The 24,122-nt window shown below is 38.1% G+C and overlaps 1 protein-coding gene and 1 pseudogene across 1 annotated transcript; both read right to left on the bottom strand.

Moving 5' to 3' along the window:
- Positions 1 to 7: 7 nt before the first annotated feature.
- LOC116114378 (MATH domain and coiled-coil domain-containing protein At3g58360-like) lies at positions 8 to 1,794 on the bottom strand. The gene is made up of 6 exons (XM_031400511.1): positions 1,735 to 1,794; positions 1,503 to 1,629; positions 1,240 to 1,409; positions 740 to 1,031; positions 492 to 655; positions 8 to 297 (listed from the first exon to the last, which is right to left on the bottom strand). Exons 1-6 carry the CDS (start codon positions 1,769 to 1,771, stop codon positions 143 to 145), a joined length of 945 nt encoding a protein of 314 aa, XP_031256371.1. The 5' UTR covers positions 1,772 to 1,794; the 3' UTR covers positions 8 to 142.
- Positions 1,795 to 2,658: 864 nt separating this feature from the next.
- Positions 2,659 to 24,122, bottom strand: part of LOC116114343 — a 31,901-nt pseudogene continuing 10,437 nt past the window's right edge.

Here is a 24,122-nt window from a genome sequence, read left to right as displayed (position 1 = left end):
GGCACTGGCTTCTCAAATGTAAAAGACAGCTTTTAATTATTGGTACCTTCTGTAAATTTACAATCTTTAAGAAATAAAATAGTGCTACATTTATTATACTTTCTCCCACAATTCACTTGGGACATTTGAGAACTTAGACAACTTATAACAAAGTACTAGCAATACCCCGAACGGTCACCTCTGCTTCCAAGAAGCAAACATCGTTCACTACCCAATCATTAGGCCGAAGAAAGAAACTCAAGGGAAAAAATCTTGCCCAACCACTTTCCCGGCTTGAGGCACTGAACCAGTGACTCTCTGCAAGAGAAAGGAACATTATTAGCTTTCCTAGTTTCCACATATAGAATAGCTGCGCAAATCTCGGCTTTTTCGTCTTATAGACATGTTAAGATCGTCTTATAGACATTGTAAGATCATATACTAAATAAAATTGATAGATATAATCAAAGCTTTTGTTGTAATAAAGTTGCTGTGTAAGAATAAGTTTTTACTTTTAAAAGATATGTGCCTGTTTTCCACTTGATCCTGGATGCGCAGAGTACAGTCTACATATACTTTAGAAGCAGGAGTAAGAGATGTTAAATCTGCCAAAACCAAGTACAGAGAAATACATCCAGCTCCTGTGTCTCTTCCTTTAGGATAGAGCTGCATCTTCCTGCAGCAACCAATACAGAAATAACATTAACTAACTTTAATCTATTCACATTGAAGTCCAATGGAAAAGTGTTATGAGTGATACCATTTGAAACCAGCAGCAGTGAATTCTTTGGAGTCATAATATTCAGATGCTAACATAGAAAAGTTTTCAATCTTCCAAACATGCTTAAAACTGCCAGGATCTTTGATCATTTCTAGACACTCTGCTTTGCCTCTGCTTCTTTCCTTACTAACAAAAACTTCTGCTCCAAGCTCACACGTGTCATCCACCAGGTATCCATAAGAAGCATCGCTAAATACTTTAGTTGGGATGAATCGATCAAAACCCCGTTCAGGTTTCAATCTATGGAACCGTCTTTGCTTTCCCTGGGGCTCTAGGCATTACAATTTACCAAATAATTAGTAAGAGTCACAGGCTTAATTGAAGGTGTTGAAGATATAATGAAATTAGAGACCAAAAATCTTGGATTAGATGCATGGATCACTTTATCTAGACGTCCGTTCCATAATAGAAATATACACATATCATAAGGTAAAATTAACAAGAAAAAAGGTGGGAGGTAGCTAAATTGTCCTACACACCTTGAGCTACCAAGTAGTTATCCTTGTTCTGATCAAGCAAAAACAACCGATAAACTGCAGAGACCTCCCAATCAGGAGGGAGTGAACTTGCATCTGCCACGGCTAAGTAGAGAGAAATGTGGTTCGCCACATTCTTGTTTTTATTTCCATTTGGGTGGAGAACAAGTTTCCTGCAATCATTATCATGAATATAATTAACTAAAATAATGGAGTCTAAAATTAAAGAACATGAGATGTGATTTGGTTTCGGGAAAGAAATATACCATTTGTTACCACCAGCTTCAAATTCTGCAGATTCATATTTCTTATCGTTCTTGGAAAGCAATGAAAATGACTGTATTGTGACTGTATAATGAGTTGGTGGTGTCTCTGATACAGATCTTGTGATCTCTGCAATAATAACATCAACATGATAATAGACTACTAATAATGTTGAATGTTTACGATCATTCAAAGGCACATATATAAATACACAAAGAGAAAGAACATTTATACCAGTCTTGTGGACCTTTAAACCAATGCGACTGGCCATCGCAACAAAATTATTTTCAGAAATTGAAGATATACATGTCACAACAATCAGATTTGAACTCTATTTATATTTAACCAAAGAAAGCAAGCTGATATTCCTAAATTAAAACAAAATTAAAACTTTATCCTTTGCTTAAAAGGATTACCTTTTGAACATTTAATAAGTATAAATTCTATTCTTGGAGTGTCAACAAAATTACAAATATTAATGTTCAGTGAGTATACCATGTGCAAATCACTCAAAAATTATTAACTTATAAAAGAGAAGTATAAAAACTATGCCAATGATTGCAGTGATAAATGTAGTCCAACCAAAGGCAAACCATAAGAAAGTTTGGATGATGTTTTGGGTTCCTGATCGCCGTATCAGTCAAAAAGTTGGCATTATGTGTTGGATTACTGAAGAACACAGATTCAGACCTGAAATTGGGCCATTATAATCATCAATTTGTCTCATTGATCCAAAGGGCAGCCTTGCACTATCAGTTCCACAAGAGGTGTTACACAGTAAATTACATATGTCCCAACAGAAATCACGAGTCATAAACACGAAAAAGCAGCAAGATCAATGCACATAAAATTCATAGGAACAATTCTTTACAAACAGCACAAGCGAAACTTAAATTTTTTTTCATAACAGTAACCTTTCTTGCATAACAAGACAGGGCTCCTAATAAAGGGAAAAGCTAGAGCTAACGAAGAATCAGTTATAACACCTCCAAATCACTGAATATCAACTACCGAGGAAAACAAAACAAATTACTGTCTGTAAATCTGTATATGGGTATTGAACCCCCTTTAATAATTCCTTGGTTTCAACAGGAGCCTACATCATAATGGCACTTTCACCCACCCAAAAAAAAAAAAAAAAAAAGCGGCCCCTCTTCGCTATGAAGATTTTGGCCTTGTGTACCCCGAACTTATCAGCTTCTCAACCAACTTCTTCTCCGCATTTACCTAAAAACCCATATATATATCAGCAACAAGCTCTAAACACACAACAACAAAAAGAAGTGATGTTAACCAAAACACAAACACTTGAGAGAGAGCCAAACCTCAAGCATAGGACTATTCTTAGGTATACTGCAAGCTAAGATCACATTGAGACCGGTTTTTATCACTGCCACAAAGATTTATATCAGCCAACACAAAAACCTTTACAGCTATAAAACATGTAATCCAACTCTCAAACGAAATATATACCTGTAGATGCTAAAATCTACAGTTACTGGAAGAAGGTCTGATCCTGTGAAGTTGAGGTCACTGACAATCTGTTGTACCTGCATACAAATTAAACAAGTATGAAGCTTTCGTAAACACCGGTGTGGTGTCTGCCATAGGCACTCTGACGCTCAAGTCAGCAAGGCTGAATGAGACAATTTAGTGAGGGCTAAGGGAAGGAAGGGTTATCGAAAGTTTAGTCGAAGACTAGAACCACAACTTAGGTGTATAACTCTTAGGAGTAAGAGCTTCGGTGGAAGTAGGTGGTATTGAGATTGAATGCCCAAACAGAGGTGTGACCACTATTTATATAGTAGTAGTTGTAGGATCTTCATATCCTAGTAGGACTTTGAATCCATAATGGTAGAGGTTTAGTGAATAGGAAAAGATCCTAATTTACTTGCCTTAGTAGGATTAAGAGTCCTAATTCACCTATGATATGGAATCTTAGGTGAATTAGGATAGAACCCAAATAGGAAGGTCCTAATTATCTTGGACCAATGGGCCTATCCCTAGGCAGGCCAATGGTGATGCCTAATCTGGAGAGAGGTTGGGTTTGGGCTATGCATTTTGGCCTATGACATATATTCTGATGTTTGCCTAAGTAGAATTAGGCCACAGCTTTGGGCCTACATAGTAGAAAATATCTCAGGCCCAAGACGATTTTTGGCCCATACAGTTAGCCCCCCCACTCTCTAAGCTAAGAAGTAGTTAGCTAGGTGAGTAATCAGTTTAAGTGGAGGTTAACTAGGCCGGACGACGGTATCCCAGGCCAAGCGAGCGTTCCCTCAGCCGAATGAAGGTGTTCTGTCTTGACGAATGATGCAAAGTTCCTTTACCGTAGATGTACCCACTCGGTTGACCGAACTGAGTGATAGGATGCAAATTGCACCCTTTTGTGGATTTGCCCTATTTGCTAACAGAGCTGAGTGATAGGATGCAAGGTGCAACCTTTTGTAGCTGAGCCCACTCGACTGACCAAGCTGGGTATAGGATGCGAGGTGCAACCTACTGTAGTTGTGCCCACTCTATTGACCGAGTCGAGTGATAAGACACGAAGTACACCTATTTGGTGTTTCATTTGGCTGATCGAGTTGAGCGAGATGATGCAAGGCACATCTTTTGTAGATGTCCTGACTCGACGACCAAGCTAAGTGCGAATGTAGTCTGCCCACAAACTTTGAGAGGAAGATTTCATCACTTTGAGGATGGAGCTCGAGCGACTTGTCCAGGTGAGGCGAGTTCTGTCTGAGTCTGATTTGCTGTGCTGGGAGAACGAGACAGTGTAATGTAAGGTTTCATGGACTTTGAGCAAGAAATGGATTGCAACTCCTAAGGTAGCTTATCACATGTGTACGATAGGGATTTCTTCTCATTTTAAGTATGAATTTGAATGTTCATGCCCAATCTAGCTGTCGCGTGCCACCTCTGATAGGCTGGATGAGTAGTAGAAAAGGATAAACTTCTTTAGGGTGATTGTACATCTTCCTATATTTTCATTCTTAGCTTTTGGTCTTTCCTCAAAAACTCCCTCTAGTTGTAGCGGCGGTTTGCAGACACATCATGTTTATTCATGGGAAAACTTCATTCTCTTACAAAACTCAACTTCTTTTTCTTGTTTTCGTGCCTCGAATTTTTAGAGTAGTTTCAGTGCGTTTGGCTAGTTTTTGAAGAGGTTGGGGGGAGTGAATCTTTGGTGTTTTCACTGGTTTCTCGTTCTTTCCTTGAGAAACTAAGTTTGAATTGGGTTCGAAAGGGATTGTATTGAGAAAATAGAGAATATAACATTTTTTGAGTTTCCCTGGGAAACTAGAGTTTTGGTGAACAGTGGGATTTTTTTGGGGGATTTTGGGTGATTTTGCCAAAATTCTGGGTTTTTTTTGTGTTTGTTGGTTGAGAGAAGATAAGTTTAACTTACTTAGGTTACCACCTGCTCGTCTCGGGTCTTTATGGGAGTAGTGAAGTGAGTTTGGTTTTGCGTTAAGGGGCTAGTTGAAATTAGGGTTGCCTTGGTCATCCAGTTGGTCTACCGACCGGTAGAGTGAGGTGAGAAGTGTACTAAGGTTTATTCAATGTTACACTTGAGTTGAGTGAGGAGAGTCAAATGGAGATAGACATAGGAGGTGAGTACGAACGTGCTCCCACTATAGTGGTACTGCCAGAAGAAGGTAATGTGTTAGTGGGAATTCCCAAGGGGTTAAACGTGGCTATCTTCGAGCCAGGTGATGGTGTTGATTTGAGTAGCGACAATTATGAGAGTACAGGACGAGTAGGGAAGAAACGGATGACAGGTTCGATAGTTCTAAAAGTGATGTTTCAACAGTGGTAGATTAGCAGAGAAGTCAAACCAACCAGGTGGATTTTGGGCATCGACTATCTACCTCTACTCAAGAAGAATGATGGTGGCAGATTCGGACCCAGTACCGCATACTCAGCTCTATGGAAATCAGAATATTCAAGAGTTACAAACGAGTTGACTAGGAGGCAAAAAGATAGGTTAGTGGGTATGAGTGTGGTTTATGATGGTTACACCTTCCCAACCCAAACTATCTGGGAGGTGTTGAACCACTTTATAGTCCAGACACAAATCATGCCGAACGGGTGGAGACTATTGCTTGCTTGGAGGTGATGAGGTCCAGAACCAAGTGATGTTTGGTCTGCGAGTTTCCATATTCTTATTATCTGAAGGAGCAACAACTAGAGAACGGTAGATACGCCATCACCTTAAGGCATGACCGCATCTACTTGGTGACCAACCTTAGGTAGAGTGACAAGAACTGGAAGAGTGTTTCTTCTTCTTGAAGGGTGAAGCCATATTTGGCGAGAGAGGCCGAGGCGAGATACCGTACACATGGAGAGCCATGGGGAAGCGATTGATTTTAGTCTATACTTGTGATTAATAAGCTTTGTTTCCCTTTCTCTTGCAGATCCCACTACAACTGAGCTAAACAAAGCGAAGCGATTGGACGTGACAACTAGAGAAGTTTTCGCCATTCCAAAGGAGCAGAGAGATGGTAAGTGGTATTAAAAAAGTCCAACCTGAGAACGAGTTACCTGTTGGCGGAGTTGAGGCTGTTCAAAGAGGTACTATTCCCCTCATTGAAGCAAGTGTGGCACGTGCGTTGATTCGCTACTGTAACCCTATACTCTTCCGACATTTGTTTCTTCATCCACTAACACTTGAAGAGTTGCCATTGTAGAGAGACTGGAGGAATTTGAATTGGATATACCAAGTGCAAGTAAGGTGGCCGCGCAACATCAGCCAAGAGAAAGAGGGAGTCGATCCCAAAAAAGTCCAAGTCCAGCAAACCGAGATGACTCCTTAGCTAGATAGTCGTTAGCCGGAGCTGGTTCATCAAAGGAGGTCCGTTTGATGAGGACGAGAAGGTATGATCACCCTCCCTACCGGCCGCGTCCGGTCTGGTCTACTCCGACGTAGATGGGATGGGGAATCTGCCGATTCCTTTTCTCCTCGTTGATGAACCGACTAAATTAGAGGGGATGACTATTATGGCCAGGGTAATGACTCAACAACTCCAAGTATATCTTGATTTGAACTCTTTTGTTAAGTTACAAAGCTTAATTGCATGCTTTGTGTAGGCTTTGAGCAAGAGCTTCTACTTGAAGAAGGTCGCGGTTGCTCAGGATGCGAGAATCCAAGAGTCGACTAAGTCTAATACTGGTCTAAAAAATTGGGAGGCCGGGCATGAAGAATGTGAAGGAGAGCTCCGCTAAGCAAGGTAGGCCAGTTGGAATCAACCGAATTGAAGAAGGTGTTGCTAGACGAAGAAGTGTTTCGAGTAGAAAGGGAATTGGTCGAGAAAGAGGAGGAGTTGGTTTCCTTATGGAGTAGTGCAAGTCCATTTTGAAGACGCCACAAAACCCGTGCCAAACTGATGAGAGAATACAAGGTGAAAACCACACATTGGGACCCTATGGAGATATTGAGCTTTGGGCAGAGATTACGGCTAAGATAGGGGGGGAGACAACCTAGCAGAGGAGGATCGAATCGAGTCTGATGCCAAAGATCAAATGGAGGAATTTGCTAAGGATTTAGAAGGCGCTCTGGCAAAGTAACTAAAGCTAATTGGATGCGACAAGTGGTGGAGCGTCAGCAAACAAGAGAAAGAGGTTAGGGCAACTATAGAACAATCAGTTGGGGATGATCAGTCGGATCATGTGGACTCAAATTTATTTGTTTTTACTATAAAAAATTTTAGGTACATAGTGCCCTTTGCTTGTGATTTTCAACTCTCAACCGTTTAGGATTACATGGACTTTTAATATTTTATTCGACTCATTATCAAGTGTTGCTTTTCTTCTGTCGTTGTATGAATTGTGGTACTTAGAATGTTTGATTTCTAAAGAAGTGGTCCTGAGGTCGAGTCAACATGACTGACTGAGTGCGTAGATTATTTAGTGCCTAAGGTTGAGTCATGTAACCGGCTGAGTGTGTAAACATGCATAATAAAAGCCAAGTACCTTGAGGCTGAGTTAGTGTGACCGACTGGCTTGACTCGTTAGAAATACTCACATTGATGCGTAAGGCGTGTGGTATGACCGATTGTCGCTGAATCATTTACCTAGAAAATTCAATTATTTGTAAATAATAAAGCAAATGCCGAGTAGGCCGAGTCAGTATGATGACTGAATGCGAACATAAAGGCATTGAGCCTTTTGAGCAGAGTCAGGTGACCGATGATTGTGAAAGAAAGGCATAAGCCTTAAGGTCGAGTCAGCGTGACCCACAGAGGTGTGGTATAGGTATTAGTCCCAGGCCGATGTGGCATTATACCTTGTAGTTAAAATTTAAGGTATTACCCTTGCTCCAAGTCGGTGTGTGACTGACTGTAGTTGAAAATTAAGGCATTAGGCCTTGTGGGATGAGTCAGTGATGACGATTTGTAGTTGAAAGTTTTAAGACGAGTCCTTATGTGTCGAGCGATGTGAATTGATGAAGATGAACATGTTTTTTGCTGATTATACTTCTATTGATTCGAGGCTAGAGGCCAAATGGCGGTGGAGGAGGTGGACAGGCCCTTATCTTTTTATCAACAAAAACAAAACAAGATGAGATGTGGTCTATCATAAGTGATAGAGCTTAAAGTGGATGGCGTTCCAGTTGTAACTGATGTATTTGTTAGGAGACTGGAGTTTGTAGGCGCCCTTGCCGACTGACTTGTGATCTTGTATGGTCTCCTAGGTACGACAAGTTTGCCAACATTGATCTGTTGGTGTTTAGGATCTTTACAGAGACCCAATCGCCTTCTTTGAATGTTCTCACTTGGACGTTGCAGTTGTAGTGCCGAGTCTTGTACTGCTGGTAGATGGCATTTCTGATCTGGGCTTGTTCTTAGAGCTCATCGACGGTGTCAAGTTAGGCTTCTGAGTATTTGACTCTTCACCCTCCATTGGAGTCTAGGTGATGAGACTACACCTCGCTATGATGACTGCTTCCAGGTCATATGCAAGGGAGAAGGGTGTCTCACCTATGGATTAGTGGGCAGTGTTTTGTAGGACCATAAGACTTCTGGTAGTTTGTCGCACAGCCCTTGCTTTTTAAGGTGATTCTTCATTGTATGCATTCAATCTTATTAGATGATTCAGCTTGGCCGTTTGACTGAGGGTTTTGAGTGCGTCAAAAGTTGAGCTGATTCCCCATATTTCACAGAAGTCCTTAAAGCCAAAGCTGATGAACTGGGACCGTTATGGTAACTATCTCTTTCAAAATCTTGAACTGATAGATAACATTCTTCCAGATAAAACCTTTACCTCCCAGTCTTAGATTTGGTGAATGCCTCTACCTCAATCCACTTTGTGAAGTAGTTTGTGATTGCCAGCATATACACTCGTTGCTCGAGTGCAGTTGGAAGTTTGCTAACAATGTTAATTCTACTTCATAAATGACCAAGGGGGAGGATGGAATTGAGTCGTTTAGGGGGGAGGTGCGAGACTGAGCAAATCGTGGCAACTATCATACTTCTTCACATATAGGCTGAGTCCGAGCGCATAGTGGGCCATGTAACACCCACATCAAGGTACATGCTTATTTATGCCTAATACCTTTAGTTAATTTTGTTTAAAATTATCTTAAACAAGTATAAAGGAAATTTAAAGTGTTATTAGGGGTAAAGTAAATGGTTATTACACTCATAATAGATGAAAAGTGGCAAATGAAAAGAAGTAGAATACTGGAGAAGTTAATAAAAATAAGGCATTCTTGAATTGACTAGGGACATAGATGAATTTTTAGAAAGTGCAAGGATAAAATGGGAAACTATATATATATTATTATGTAGATAAGAGTTCAAGGATTGAAACCCTAGCCACTCCACCCATTATTCTTATATTCTGTATGGTGTTGGATGATGAATTATGGATTGAAATTGAGGTTGTTTGATTTGGAATCTTATGGCCATGAGAAGTGATGTATTTGTATGTGTTGGGTTGATGGATTTTGGATGAATATGAAGATAGATGTGGAATGGGGAGGATAAATTCGGCTAGGGTGGTTGTTGGCCTTAGGGAGTTTTTGCTCCAATTTTGGTGGCTGAGAAATAGTGGAGTTAACCATTTAGGGTTTGTATGTGCCTGTAAGGTGTTTGAGAATGCAAAGAAGAGAGAATATATATGAGTATGTTAGATTATTACTTGTTATGAATGTTGTTGGTAGAGAATACTAGTTCCATAATGATATCTTTATTTATATCATATGCATCTTACATTTGAGCATTTGCATTTAGAAGAGATAGCAAAGAATGAGCATATTTACTTGACATCTAACATGTATGAGAATTTAAAGAATAAGAGAGAAGAAAGAAAATTCATTTACCTGCTTTAGTGATGTGTTAAGAATAAGAAAGAAGATTTGTCAATCCATAGAAGTGATTGTATGAGGACTGTACTAAGAAAGAATTAGAATACACCACCAGGCCAGGTTCCAAATCCATGCTCACACTCGGAGTCCGATCGCAAAGAAAAGAAGTAGAAAAGAAAGACAAAAAGAAAAAGATATAAGAAAATAAAGAAAAAGGGTGGAAAAACGAAACAATTAACAGAAAGAAAACAACAAAAGAAGAACGAGTAAACGAATAAAAAAATAAGAAAAAGAACTCAAAAAAATCAAGAAAAAAAAAAAACTAAGAATAGAAAAGAAAAGAAGAAGAAAAAGAACATAATAGAAAAAGAAAGAACAGGAAGGAAAGAAAGAATATAAAAGAAAGAAAAAGAAACAGAAAAGAAGAGAAGAAGAAAAAGAGAGAAATGCAAAAAAAGAAAGAAAAGGCAAAGAAAGAAGAAACAAAAAAAAACAAGAGAAATAAAAAATATGAATAAGAAACAGAAAAAGAAAAATTCATTATATAGAAAAAGTTTATGCATTTGCGCATTGCATCATGCCATTTCATATCTCGATTTAGTTTCCCTTTTGTGCTTACATATCAGTAAGTGAGAAACTAGAATCTTAGAAAGAGCAGAGAAGAATGAGAAGTTGGTGTAAGGAAAGAAAATCTAGGATCTGAGTAAGGAGTGTAAAACCCCCCTCTAGTCAGGTATCCTGAATATCCCTTAATGAGATTCCGGGGATACATGTCTGGAGAAAGAGTTGTATTAGAAAAAAAAACTGTGTAAGGATAATAATAATAATATCCAAAACTGAATATAAAATGTCAAGGATCCAAACTTAAATTCAGGAACTTTAAGAATTTATCCGAAAATTACACAATCAAAACATATTTATAGGGTGGAAGCTTCCAAAGGTGTTTCACAAACATTTATCATTTACATTGTTTACATCAAAATAAAAACATCAAGATGAAAAAATCATCTCCCCTCAATGTAGCCCGATGTCTCTAGCATTCTTCGCTTTGGTCTACCTGCAAAGCAATCAACAATAAAAGAGTGAGCGCTAATCGCTCAGCAAGGAATGATCCATTGCATTCTAAATATCCTATTGACACCTCATTTAAACATATTGTTAACACACCACTTATCTTTTACATATAAGGATACTTCCCCTTTTTTCCTTTCTATTTCATTGTCTTTCATCATTTTATCCCAGGCTATATAAACATCAATGCATACCATACAAATAAGTATGTAGACACAGTAACACACAATACATGTCATGATATAAGATCTAAATATCATCTAACATGAGTATAAATCATCTCATGATGTAATAACATCATAACTCATTTAGTGCAACTAAATGCATAGAAGAATGTAATGTGTAGCCGATCGGACTTTTCTTAGCATCTTAAGCACTTTATATCATCTAGCCTCAAATTCATTTGGAGCTATACATCGGGAGGTGTGCTTACACCTTATTAACATGAAAATTTATTCATCTATTCAACCGGTATACGAGCATAATGCTTATGCGTTTCCCATCAAGTCTATATGCATCTCTATCATGTCTAATGCATCTCTAACATCTTATGGCATGTAAATATATATTTTGGTGAGCTTAATACTTTTAATTCATCTATGGATTATCAATCCATTTACATTACCTCTTGCTCACATACATCATTTTAAAATATCAGTATTACATGCATCTTCATGCCATTGTAACATTATCATGCATTGAATCATGACCATGTATATCTTTCAAAAATCATCTAACTAATGGGTAAACTTAATACATGGCTAATTAATAATACATTACTAATCAATCATAATCATAAGAATTGATCATGTTAAATCTTAACTTTAATAACCAAAAGTTTATAATCAGGCCATTTTCATCCATTTCTCAAACAAATTGGCTTTAGCATATACATAAAATTATAGGTCTATGTCTTAACTTCTAATGCTTCAAGAATTATCTCATTTGATTTTTATAACTCAAGTTATAGTCAAAATACTGAAGCATGTTAAATACAAACCCCTAAGCTTACCAAATCCGAATTTTTCTATTAACTATGCCACATCATCATATTGACAATTAACCAATAGGTCAACTTATGATCAAAAACCTCCCTAAAATTATCATAAATTAAAAGAAGTGTAAAATCTATCCCAAATCATCCATTATGTTATAAATTGTAAGCTAATGCAAACAACACCTCAAAACATAAATAGCAATAACTTCATGTATAATGAATTCAAGGCAATAAGTAGAATAAATGAGTTCAACTACATTTTCCATAACTATTCTATGTCTTAAAGTCATAATTAAGTTCATAAAAATCTACAAACCCTATTATAATCCCTAAAGTCATGGGAGGGGTTCTTTCTTACCTTTTTAAAGAATTCCTCCAACAAATCCTTTGCCTTTGTCTTCTTTACACTAATCCTATATATATAAAATTACACTCAACTCTACTTCAAATCACATCAAAATACTGGGTTTTAATCCTACCTTAAACCCTTCAAATTGAAGATCCAAGGCTATCTTGTTCTCTTGATAAATATGTAAAACTCCTTTAAAACTTAGAGAAAGAAATTTGTTTCATGGAAGATTGAGAGAAAATGGAAGAGAAACGTTGAAGAAATGATCTCTCACTTGGCTTGAACGAATTTCATCTCATTTATAGGAAAATATTTCATTAATTTTCCAAAATTATGCTATTGGCCCAATTATTTAATTGTTATACTCAAAGTCCTTAATTCTTCATATAAGGGCATTTTGGTCATTTTGTACTAAACATAATTATTACTTAATAATGCCATTAAATGCAATGAAGCTACTCTATCTTGACTTTTTCAATGCTTATCCTAGGCAAAATGACTATTTTCCCTAATGCTTTCTATGGATAATTGATTCATACCATTCTCTAAATGAATCGACTATTTACCCTTAGTTAGATTTTATGATTTTTAACATAAAATTAACATCTAAAGGACTATTTGAGTTAGGAACATACCTTTGATATCTTGGGTATTACACGGAGAAAGAATAGAAGTATTATGGGTTTACTTATTGAGCAATTAGTGCTCACTCCGTTGATTTCATTGTTTTTGGGTGAGTTGTCCCGAGCTCAGGTTTATCCAGGATCTTCTGAAAGGGTAAGTGGTGAGAACAATAAAGGAGTGACACTAGAAATAGGGCCACAACTTTCTCGGAGCGTGAATGAGTGCAAGGGCCAACTTTCCAACTGACTATTAAAGGTGGAAAAATAACCTGCTAGCCTAGTCTACAGCGGGTTAAGGGATTGGTGGGTCGGGTTAGGCCCGCCTCTGGCCAAAAAGGCTAGCCCAACCCAGCTGCCAACCCTAACCTGGCAGGTTTTGATGCGGGCTAAGGCAGGCTAGCCCATAATTTTTTTTTTTTTGTTTTTTAATTTTTTTCTTTGGTGTAATTGTTTTAGTGTAACTTTTCAAATATCAATAATTCAATTAAATTAATTTTTTTTGTTAAGATTTCAAATATTAATTCAATTGATACAATAAAATTGAATATAAGAAAAATTAGATTTATTCATTTATCAGAAAATAAAATAAGAAATTACAACAATAATTGTCTCGTTAAAAACCTCACCAAGAAAAACCCAATGGACAAAAACTAGTAAGGAAAAAAGAGTGCAATAATTGACAATTAATTTAAAGTCATAATTTACAAAACAACTAATTTGGGGGGTTGACTAGGACCTTTCTCATCTGTATCATCTATATTACAAAATTGAAATGATTCTATTAAATATCGTCAATAACTTGTATTGATCCTTATGGCGGTGACGTTCCTAATCTCAAAGACATGTGAGGACTTCAATCATTTTTGGAGAAAGTTTAGTCCTCCTTTCATTTAAAATTCTTCCACTTGCACTAAATGTTTGTTGGATGAGATGGTTGAGACAGGAACAAGAGAAAACATCCAAGGCAAGTCTTGATAATATTGGAAAAATACATTTTTTGGGTTTCCAATATTCTAAGACATCAAAGTTGGCTCTTGTGTGTGGATTTGCTGGAACACTTCGGGGGTTCTCAAATATTGGTGAAGCTCATTACTCTATAATGCATGGAGGATAGTACATTCGTTGTTGCTGCTTAAGAGGAGGTTGTGCTTCAGTCGTGTCCTCTTCGGCCCACTACGTGCACTCTAGGAGTCAAGTTCATTTGTTCTTTTGATGCAACTTCCCCGGGTATTTGCCTCTTTTGGTTCTCAACTTGTTTTATATTGCAAATATACCTCTGCAAGACACTCTTTACCTTTCCTGTTGATTGGCATATGCTTCGTTATATAATTTTCATTAATGTGTTTAAAACATTTTCTAAACCTGCTACTTTAATTCTAGGATCAAATATAGCACCTAAACAATAAAGAAAAGGAATGGGTTCCAATATTTTTAAAATATATTTTCCATGCCTTATTGGTTTACTAAAATTTCATTGTTTTGTTTTTTCTAAATAAATCTGAAATTTTTATAATTGTATGATTATCAATGGATTAGTAGGATAATACACACCAAAAGTTGTAAGTTGATTGGTAAAAATTTTAAAAAAGAATGAATTTTTAGCTATATGCCAATCATTTTTTACAAATAATGAGGACCTCTATTATTTGCTACAAAATAACCAATATATTTGCATAAGGTAAACATGAATCAAGCATTAATAAGTGATCCATTAACAGGCATGTCTAATGCAAAAGTTTTGGAGACATATTTGATTTTATATAGCATCTTATTTACTACTAGTAATCAGAGTAAAAATCTAATTCTATCAATATTATTTCTAATTTTTTTCATACCATTTTTCACAAGTAAATTAAAATGTAACATGCATAACGTTGTGTGAAAAAACTTCAAATTGCATAAAAAGGATAATTAATTTTAAAAAAATATATAGTTGTACTATTAGCACTGCATTATCAAAGTTAAATTATACTTATTAACAATATCATAATCTTCTAAAACATCAACAATATATCATAAATTTGTTGACCACTATGATCACATCCATTAATCTAAATCTCAATAAAGATTTATTTAATTTACATCGTTATCAAAATAATTACTAGCACACAAATATAATCTTGTTTAGCTTTACCAGTCCCAATATCGACAGTTAGAGCCATCCTAACTGACAACTATGTATTTTATTTTTAATTCAATTTCATTTTCCCAAACAATTTTATTAAATCATTTCTAGTTGCAGTTTTAGAATAACTTTTAAATCTGGAAAAAATGAATTTTAATAAATCTTTCAAAATATTATCTTCAGCCAATATAATAGGTTGATCAATTGCAGCAATATATAAAACTAATATTCCTTTATACATCGAATTATAATGCCAGTAGTACCATATTAGTTATTTAGTTGATTGGTTTCTCTATTTCCATGTTGAGTAATATCTTTATTAGCATGCTTTTTTGTCTCGTAAAACTTATCGAAATGCACCCAAACGTCTGATGTGTGCCTGTCGTCAGTTTCAACAGCAGTTAATGAATCGCTTCTGCTTGAGATGAAGTTGGAGAGGACGACGATTACAAGGACAACTTCTAGAACCACCGGGAGCTGTAGAGCATGGGGAGGAATCGGGGGAATATTATGAGGGGTTATCGGATTCAGACTGGGGAAAGCGGGACTATTGAATCTATGCATTATGTTAGTAATTCAGGGGGACTAGGATAGTTTCCTTCATCATCGAAATCGATGGGAAGGAATATCTATCCATTGTAGTTAAAAAAAAAAAAATTGATATAAAAGAAATAAAAAAATAAGGAGAATTGGAATTTGGAAATATGAATTGAAAATTGCAAAAAACTAATAAAAATTAAAATGAGAAACAAATTGACAACAAAAAGAATAATTAAGAGATTCAATAGAGATTAGAGAAAATGAGAGAATGAGGAATTGAGAATGTGAGGGAAAAATATGAGAGTTTAGGCCCTATTTATAGAAAAAAAAAAAGGGGGGAAAGAAAATGAGAAAAAAGACCCATCCAACTGCTATAAAGGCTATATTTCAAGGGTAAAATGGGTATTTGCCACAAAAAAAATATTATATTATTTTTTATCCAACCGTGGGTCACAACCAAGGGTTGATCGTTGGCTCGCAAAGCCAACCCGCCGGTTGAAAACTCCAACCTAACGGTTGTGAGGGTTTTAAAAATAAAAAATAAAAAAATTTACCTACGGGATTGACATATTAAAACCTGGCCTACCCAGCATCCAGATTAAACCAGTTAATGTGGGAGAGGTTAGGGTTAACCCGCCTAACCGGCCCTTGTTCCACCTCTACTGACTGTACCGGGTCTCAACATCGGGGAGCAACTGCTTACATAGTAGACCAACAATTGTTTCCCATTGTCTTCTCTAATCATAATGGTTGAAATTGCTGATTCCAAACTGCAAGTATGTATAAATTTTTTTCCAGTTAGTGGCTTAAAAAGTAGAAGGGGAGAAGTCAAGTACCTTTTTAGCTACTGCAAAGCTCTTTGCAAGCTAGGACCCATTCAAATACTTTGATTTGCAAAGGGATGCGAAAAGTTGTGGCATTTATCGGTGACCAAGAGATGAATGGCTAGGGCTGCCACTCTTTAGAGTGAGCTGGTGTCTTTGATGCATGTGGGTGAGGGAATGTTTAGGATGACTCGAATCTGATTAGAGTTAGTCTTACCCTACGCTGAGCACCATGTATCCCGAAAAACTACTAAAGGATACCTCGTAATGAGCATTAGCGGGTTAAGGTACTTCATTGTAATTCCTTAGACATGTGAAAGCCCGACTGAGGTGGTCCATGTGCTCTCGGCTATAAGGGATTGACAAGTATGTCATCAATGTATACTTCCATAATGTCCTATAAGTGTTTCTGCAAACTCTGTTGACAAGGAAGTGCTGATAGGGAGACTCGACATTAAGCCAAATGGCACCACTTTGTAACAATAATGTTCCTCTCTGTGATGATACAATCTTCTTGCTCACCTGGGGTGCATGAGTATTTGATTGTAAACAGAGAAGACATCCATGAAGCTAAGTAACTCATGATTGGTTGTGAGCATCGACCAACATGTCGATGTGCAAGAGTGGGAAGGAGCCTTTGGAACATGCCTTGTGGCAAGTTCATGAAATCTATGCAAAATCGCCACTTCCCATTTCTTTTCAAACCACCACCCATTAGCAGCCAGTCGGGATAGTGAACTCCCCGACGAGCCCATTACTTAGAGTTTTTCACCTCTTCATTGAGACTCAATTTCGTTGGAGCAAACTTTCTTCTCTTTGTTTGATCGGGTGGTAGTTACGGTCAACTAGGAGGTGGTACACAATTGTGTCAAGGCTGATTCATGTCAATTTGCGTGGGACCACCAAAGTAGTCATGATTCTGCTTCAAGAAGTTAGTTGTTCTCTATTTCAGGACTCCTTTGGGATCCAAACAAAGTATTACAGTTGTGATAGGATAGTCTGTGGATTTATACCTCATCCAATCTTCCATAGAGGTGTGTATTTAACTCGACTGGATGAGTCAGGTTTGTTCTATATTGCTATAAAGTATGGGATTTGCCATTGAAAGCATCTGTAATAGTCTTTGAGAGCTTTAAGGTGCCCTGATTTGCTCTCACTCCCCATCTGGTCAGAGAACTTGAGTTCTGATGAAAGGTTGAAAGGATGACTCTCATGTAATGGATCCAAGGTTGAACTAAGAGACATTGTATGGTGAAGGACAGTCTAGCACAAGGAGGTGGTATGTCGATTCTGCCAGTATAGACAGGAAGGGCTATCTCCTTGAGTGATGTATTTTTACTCAAAGTTGAAACTGATAGAATTGTGGGACACCTGCGATGGCCGAATCTCTCTGAGGCCCATGTTTGACAGCTTCTGGAAGACGATATTGGTTTAAAGAGCCCTCCATCCCTGACTATCCCAATTGACCTAGGATGTATTCGCCTCTGTAAGTGATCACTAAAGCATCATAGTGTAGGGCAGTCAGGGTTGATTTGGCTCAGACATTGAAGTGAGTTCATGGCCGTGCTTAGTCTGTATGCGATATTCCAGCGTGGTGGATCGGGGCAGCAAGAGCAGGCTCTTCTGAGGTGAGTGCGCTAGCTCGGGCTGCGTGCCTTTTAGTGAGAAGTACTCATCCACTGATTTCTAAACCGCCAAATATCAAGGTAGAACAGAAGCCTTTATGCTTCGGATCGAGGGAGGGGAGGATGTTTTCTCATCTTTGTAAGGATGCCCTTGCCTTGTATGTCAGCAGGTCCAAAGGTTGCTCCAAGTTCTGGATGTTTAAAGCCTACGCAACCTCTAACCTCAAAATGATGCAATTAGTCATGGTGTGTCCATGGTCATGGTGGAACTCGCACCACTTGGTCGTGTCCCTTTTAACATCGGGTCTAAGCTTGGGTAGCCATTTGACTTTCTAGCCCATCCCCTTCATTATTGTTACCACGAAGGGTGAGTCGACATAACTACAGGGAAGGCTTTTCTTGGCTATGGTGAGAACTCAGGGTATGCGTCTTATCATAGCTTCCATGTCGGCTAGCTTCTTTGCTAATACTTGTTCAAGGGGAGTGGCGGTAGATAGCAGGTTTGGATTGACGGTTTGGTGATGGGTGTTTTTCTCACTCGATCTAGTAGGGCGAGCCAAGTCATTAGGTACAGCTTGATGGTTGGTTGTATGGGTGTTGGGGACTCCATTCATTTCTTCCGGATGAGTCATCCCAAATGTGATGTTTCGGGTGCTTTTGCTAGTATGGATGGTTAAAGGTGTGATCTCAAGGCCGCTCAAGGGTGAGTCGAACCGAACGGTGTTCGGTAGGGGTGACTACTCAACCCATAAGGAAGAGTAGAGCTGGAAGGGTCTTAGGTGTAATATGGGTCATTCATACTGATGGAGTGATCGATGTTGGTGATATTTTGTTGCTGCTGGCTGAGGATGGCTTGATTGAGTGGGTCACGGGTGATTGAAGGGTCAGCTAATAGGGGTCGTGCTTGCATGGCTAGGTTTGTTGTGTCGCTCGACCCATAAGGGTGAGTCTAACCGAGCGGTGTTCAGTAGGGGTGACTACTCGATCCATGAGGAAGAGCAAGCTAGAAGGGTCTGGGTGTAATGTGGGTCATTCATACTGATGGGATGATCGATGTTGGTGATATTTTGTTGCTGTTGGCTGGGGATGGCTTGACTAAGCTGGTCACGGGTGATTGAAGGGTCAACTGATAGGGATCGTGTTTGCATGGCTAGGTTTGTTGTGTCTGTAATGATGGGTGTCAGGCCATCCATTATAGATGATTGGAGCTAGGAAGACTATGGGTCTAAGGCCAAGGATCTGGTGTTTAGAGTCATGAGCAGTTGCATGGACTTTACTAGGATGCTGAAGCAATTCTCCAATATCTGGTTGAATGGGAATTCAAGAGAATAAAATTGAGTTACCTTTTCCCATAAGCTCTGATTCTCAGCTCGAAAGTTGTTGTTTTCGGCTTCCAATGTCGTGACCTTGTTAGCCTGTTGCTGCATTAATGTCGAGAGAGCCTCGACCTTAGCCGTGAGGTCTACTGGGGTAGTGTCTGTGATTTTAGCCATGATGTGATTCTTTGTAGGGCAGGATGTTGAACGGGAGTTGATTGCCAAAGGCCCCATGGTGGGTGTCAAATAGTAGATGCTAAATTCTACTATTATGGAAAGAAGGTTTGATCTTGTGAGGTTGAGGCCACTAACAATCCAATGTACCTGCAGACAAAGTAAACAAGCATGAAGCTTATGTAAACACCAGTGTGATGTCTACTACAGGCACTCCAATGCTCAAGTCAGCAAGGCTGAATGAGGCAATTTAGTGAGGGCTAAGGGAAGGAAGGGTTACCAGAAGTTTAGTTGGAGACTAGAACCACTTATGCGTGTTTCCTACAACATGCAATATGTAGCAAGTATACTAATCGCTCAAGTAATAAAGTGATGAGTGAGTATCGCTCCCACCAGGACTGCTAGCTAAGCACTAAGTTTCCTAATGTTCTCAAGTTGGAGCAGCCGAATTCTTTGGATAATTGGGAGCAATTTTTAATTAAAGTAAACAAAAACTGAAACTACCAACTTAAGGTTTTAACTATGAATGCAAAATGAAAACACGGATAAATTCAATTCAATTAAAACGGGTAGGGTTTTGACTTCATCCGTATTTTATGGGTTAAACCTAAAAATTAAGGTGCATGTGGCGTTGTTATACCAGAGGTTGCCAAATACTGCTAGGCAGTTTTTATGGCGAGTTCTGGTTTCTAGCCAATATACCCTTAAACTAAATTCACATTCATATGCATTGGTAGTAAATCGGATTCACTAAGGTGTTAAACATACCTTCTTAGGCTATGTTTTCCTATTCTTCCTTATTAACTTTCCGCACCTAACAAATTGAAAGTTAACAATTCCCAACTCATTAAGCAAAAGAATCCTACAATGATTACATTGATTTTTGAATCTATCTCTAGCATCCAATACTACAATGGTGATTACCCAAGAAGCTTAACATGATTCATTTCTCAATCTCATCATGTTCATCAAATATAAGCATTAAAACTCAGAGCAAACACACAATCAAAGCATAATCATATGAAAATAAAACAAACCAACAATTAACCCAATAAAATCCGAATTTCCATCAAAACCCTAACCCAAAATGAGTTAGCTCATAGCTAAATCAACACTACAAATAAGAAAAACGATAATATTTAAGTTTAACATAATGAAAAGTAAGAGAAAGGACAAGAAATCTCCCCGAATGATGAATCCTTTGGTTCAAAATCGAATCTTCAACCTTCTAATCTCTAAAAATGCTCCAAACTTAATCAAAGAAAAAGTCAAAAACTACTAAACCTAGTTTCTGGATGACCCCCTAACCAAAAGGCTAAGTGTTTCTTTTACACCTCGCCCAAAGTCCTCAGAAAAACACGCACAAAGTAAAGCTGTGTGTTTTACAAAACTGAAAATTACAACCGTCACCGCAGCGAAGAAGAAACTTCGCCGCGGCGAAGAACTAAACATATCTGGTGCGTGTCTGGCACACTTCGCCGCGGCGAAGAGTATTTCTTCGCCGCGGTGAAACTTCTTGAAAAGTTCTGAATTTACAGAAATGCCACTCCGCTTGCATCTTCGCTTGATTCTTCGATCCTCGATGCTCTCCCTCTGTAACAAGCCTCATAGTGCTTTATCCTGCTTCAGAACTCTCCCAACTCCTAAGATCCACTTACTTCTGAGTCCAAAATTTCCAATTTTGTCCTTATTTGCTCAAAATGTCCATTTTAACCTGAAACACGAAATGTGAAGAATAAAGTAACAATTCAGGTCAAAATGAACTAAAAAGTACCTGAAATCCGACTTAATAGTCTAATGAAAACTGTATAATCCACGGATTATCAAATACCCCCAAACTAAAGATATGCTCGTCCCCGAGCATACGGTACAAAACTAATGGAAACAAAGATAACAAACAACTAACAAAAACAGAAAACACACACAACAAAACTAGAAAATGAACAAAAACCAAGACTCAAACTCTACAAATGAACTGCCTAGAAATTACACAAGTCTCAAAAGTTGTTGAAAAATTATTATTAGGAAATGTTCAACCCTCCAAGAAGTTATAAGCATTATCGACTGTCTTCCTCAATCGGTCTACTGAGTAGGTGATCCCCACTTAAATCCACATTCCAACTTCCCGGATTATTTTATACAAAAATGTAAAGTTTATCAAATGGTGGCAGACTCCATAAGCCTAAATATCAAACTACTCTCCACTAATGAGGACTAGACAAAGATAAGAATCAAAAGGTCTTTAAAAGCTTGTAACGTTAGGCTCGGGTAGTGGGTTCCAAGAAAAAGGATAGGAATAACAAAGTAAGAAAACTCGGTTTTCCTAATGCAAGACTAACATCAAATCGAACTCCACTTCTTTTCAACCACCAATCGAAATGTCCACTAATTCACAAACCTCAAACGTGTATCTTTCTTATTTGGATACCAAATTGTGGGGGAATCTCGTTTATGGTGTACGTGGCATTGTTATACCAGAGGTTGTCAATTGCTGCTAGGCAGTTTTTAAGGCGGGTTCTGGTTTCCAGTTGGTATACCCTTAAATAGCAGAGTTCGTTTCTTTTTTTTTTTTTTTTTTTTTTTTGACAACAATTCAATTGAATTGAGGGATAGTGAGCTACCTCTTTGTTTTTATTTCTCTTCTCCCAACCCCCAACCCTATTCATTTGGCCTATTCGTCATTTTTCTTCTCCCAACCCCCAAACTATTCTTTTGGCTTATTCGTACACTCTTCCCGTTCTTTGTTTTGCATTAGGACCGAATTCTCCTAAGGGTACGACAAAATGTTTAGGGTAAAAGGATCGGAAAATTTTGTTGTTTGACAAGGAAAATACAGCACTAAAAATCATACGGCTCAAATGGGTGACTACGGAAAATTTAATTCATGGGTCGGCTAGAAAGGCTCAAACGTTCCGAAAAATGCCTAAATCATCTTCTCAACCATGTCTAATCCTAAAATTTTGCCTCAAGCACTTCTCTACTAGGTTCTAGAGTCCAGCAACATTATCAAACTTCACCTAACCACATAAAATGAATCTAAGCATGCCGAAATAAATGAAAATTTTGGCTGAACCACTCAACAAACCTCAATAAAAATCTAGTCAATACACAAAAACTTAAAGCAATGCTTCACATTTCTCAACAATAAAATTTCAACAACCCAATTCTCATCATTGATTTATACAGTTCATCATCGGCAAAAACAATCAACTAAAGAAAAACAATTTTTTTTTTTCGTTTAAGGTGTACGTGGCGTTGTTAATCCGTGAAGTGTCGCTCCACCCTGAACACCCGGTCTCGGACTTTTCATCACCTAGAATCTGTCAAAACAATTGAAACTGTGGTGTCCCTTGGGTTAGCACAAATACACAAACTAACTTGAAAAAATTACAACCTAGTCCCGTCCTTTTAACAACTACAAATCAAAAGAATTAACTAAAACAACTAAACAAATCCAAAACAGAAATAAAATTGAGTTTAATGTTTAAAATGAACAGCCAAAACAAATAAAAACAAATAAACATAAAGATAAACAAAAGGTGCTCTGGCTCATTCTTCTGCTTCCTCTTCTTCCTCTTCATCCTCATCTTATTCAGACTCGGAGCCCCTATACTCATCCAAATCCCAGTCAGCCCATTGGAATGCAGAAGTGTCAACCTTGAGCTCGCTGAAACTATTCTTCTGCATTTCAAAAAAAAAAAAAGATTAAAAAAACAAACAAAACTAAAAGATTAAAAAACAATTAAAAAAAAACAAAAAAAAAAAAAAAAAAAAATTAAAAAATAAAGAAGAAAAAGAAAAAATGGCAGGGCCTTGTATGGTTCTCTGTCATTTTGCCCCGACTCTTGGTTGTGCAGCTTTCGGACGGTCAAGGTACTTCCTATAATACTCAAAGTCTAGAACTAGGGTAGCATGAATACGGTGCTCATCATCCTGAACCCAAACTCCAACTCTAAGGCACAAGACTGTGATGAAATGTGAGAAACCGTAACTTGTTCGCCCTAGGTTGGAGGCCTGCTTAATGCTTTCCCAGATCACGTCTCCCACATCGATACTCTTCCCCGTGGCAATAGCATAAAGCAGTATTGCTTTCTCGTGAGTAACTGTGCTATAGTGTGATTCCGACATCAATTTCGCACTAACAAAATATTGCCACAGTCGAGCCATCGGGGTCAACTGAGTTCCCTTGATGGTTTTCTTCTCTTTCTTCGACACTGCCTATTCTGCATCCGGTTTTGCAAGGGCCTGAAGGATGACACTGTCCTCAATCCGTGATCTCTAAAACCGGACGTATTCATCATGACCAAGGTTAGGCAAGTTGTAGAACTGATTGATCTCCCTATCCCTAAAAAGCATATCAACCCCTCTCACAAAAAATGTTCCTTCCTGACTCTCCGGGAAATTGGCATAGAACTCCCTTACTAGAGGCTCGACAGCCGCTCGTGTAGAAGCACTCATAAACATCTCCCACTTTCTCCCTCTACTCCAATCCAAGGCGTGACTAGAAGTCAATCCGCGCTCAGGAATAATACCCTTATCCTTCCTTTGGATGGCCTTCTCATACCTTTCACGGGCTTGTTCACTTACAAAACGGTTGTCAACTTTCTTCCCTTTGCCCTTACCAGTGTATGGGTGCTTAATCTTGGCAGGCATTGTTCACAATTAAAATT

Source organism: Pistacia vera, unplaced genomic scaffold (genome assembly GCF_008641045.1).
Source record: "Pistacia vera cultivar Batoury unplaced genomic scaffold, PisVer_v2 Contig71, whole genome shotgun sequence".
Taxonomy (NCBI): domain Eukaryota; kingdom Viridiplantae; phylum Streptophyta; class Magnoliopsida; order Sapindales; family Anacardiaceae; genus Pistacia; species Pistacia vera.
This window is presented reverse-complemented; position numbering and strand designations above follow the sequence as displayed.

What these genes read in the sequence shown, in the direction of transcription:
- LOC116114378 (XM_031400511.1), bottom strand. Translation starts at nt 1,771, where the DNA reads ATGGCCAGTCGCATTGGTTTAAAGGTCCACAAGACTG. An exon ending in TTTAAAGGTCCACAAGACTG is followed by an intron (nt 1,630 to 1,734) that starts GTATAAATGTTC and finishes TTATTATTGCAG; the next exon opens with AGATCACAAGATCTGTATCA. An exon ending in GAAGCTGGTGGTAACAAATG is followed by an intron (nt 1,410 to 1,502) that starts GTATATTTCTTT and finishes TAATGATTGCAG; the next exon opens with GAAACTTGTTCTCCACCCAA.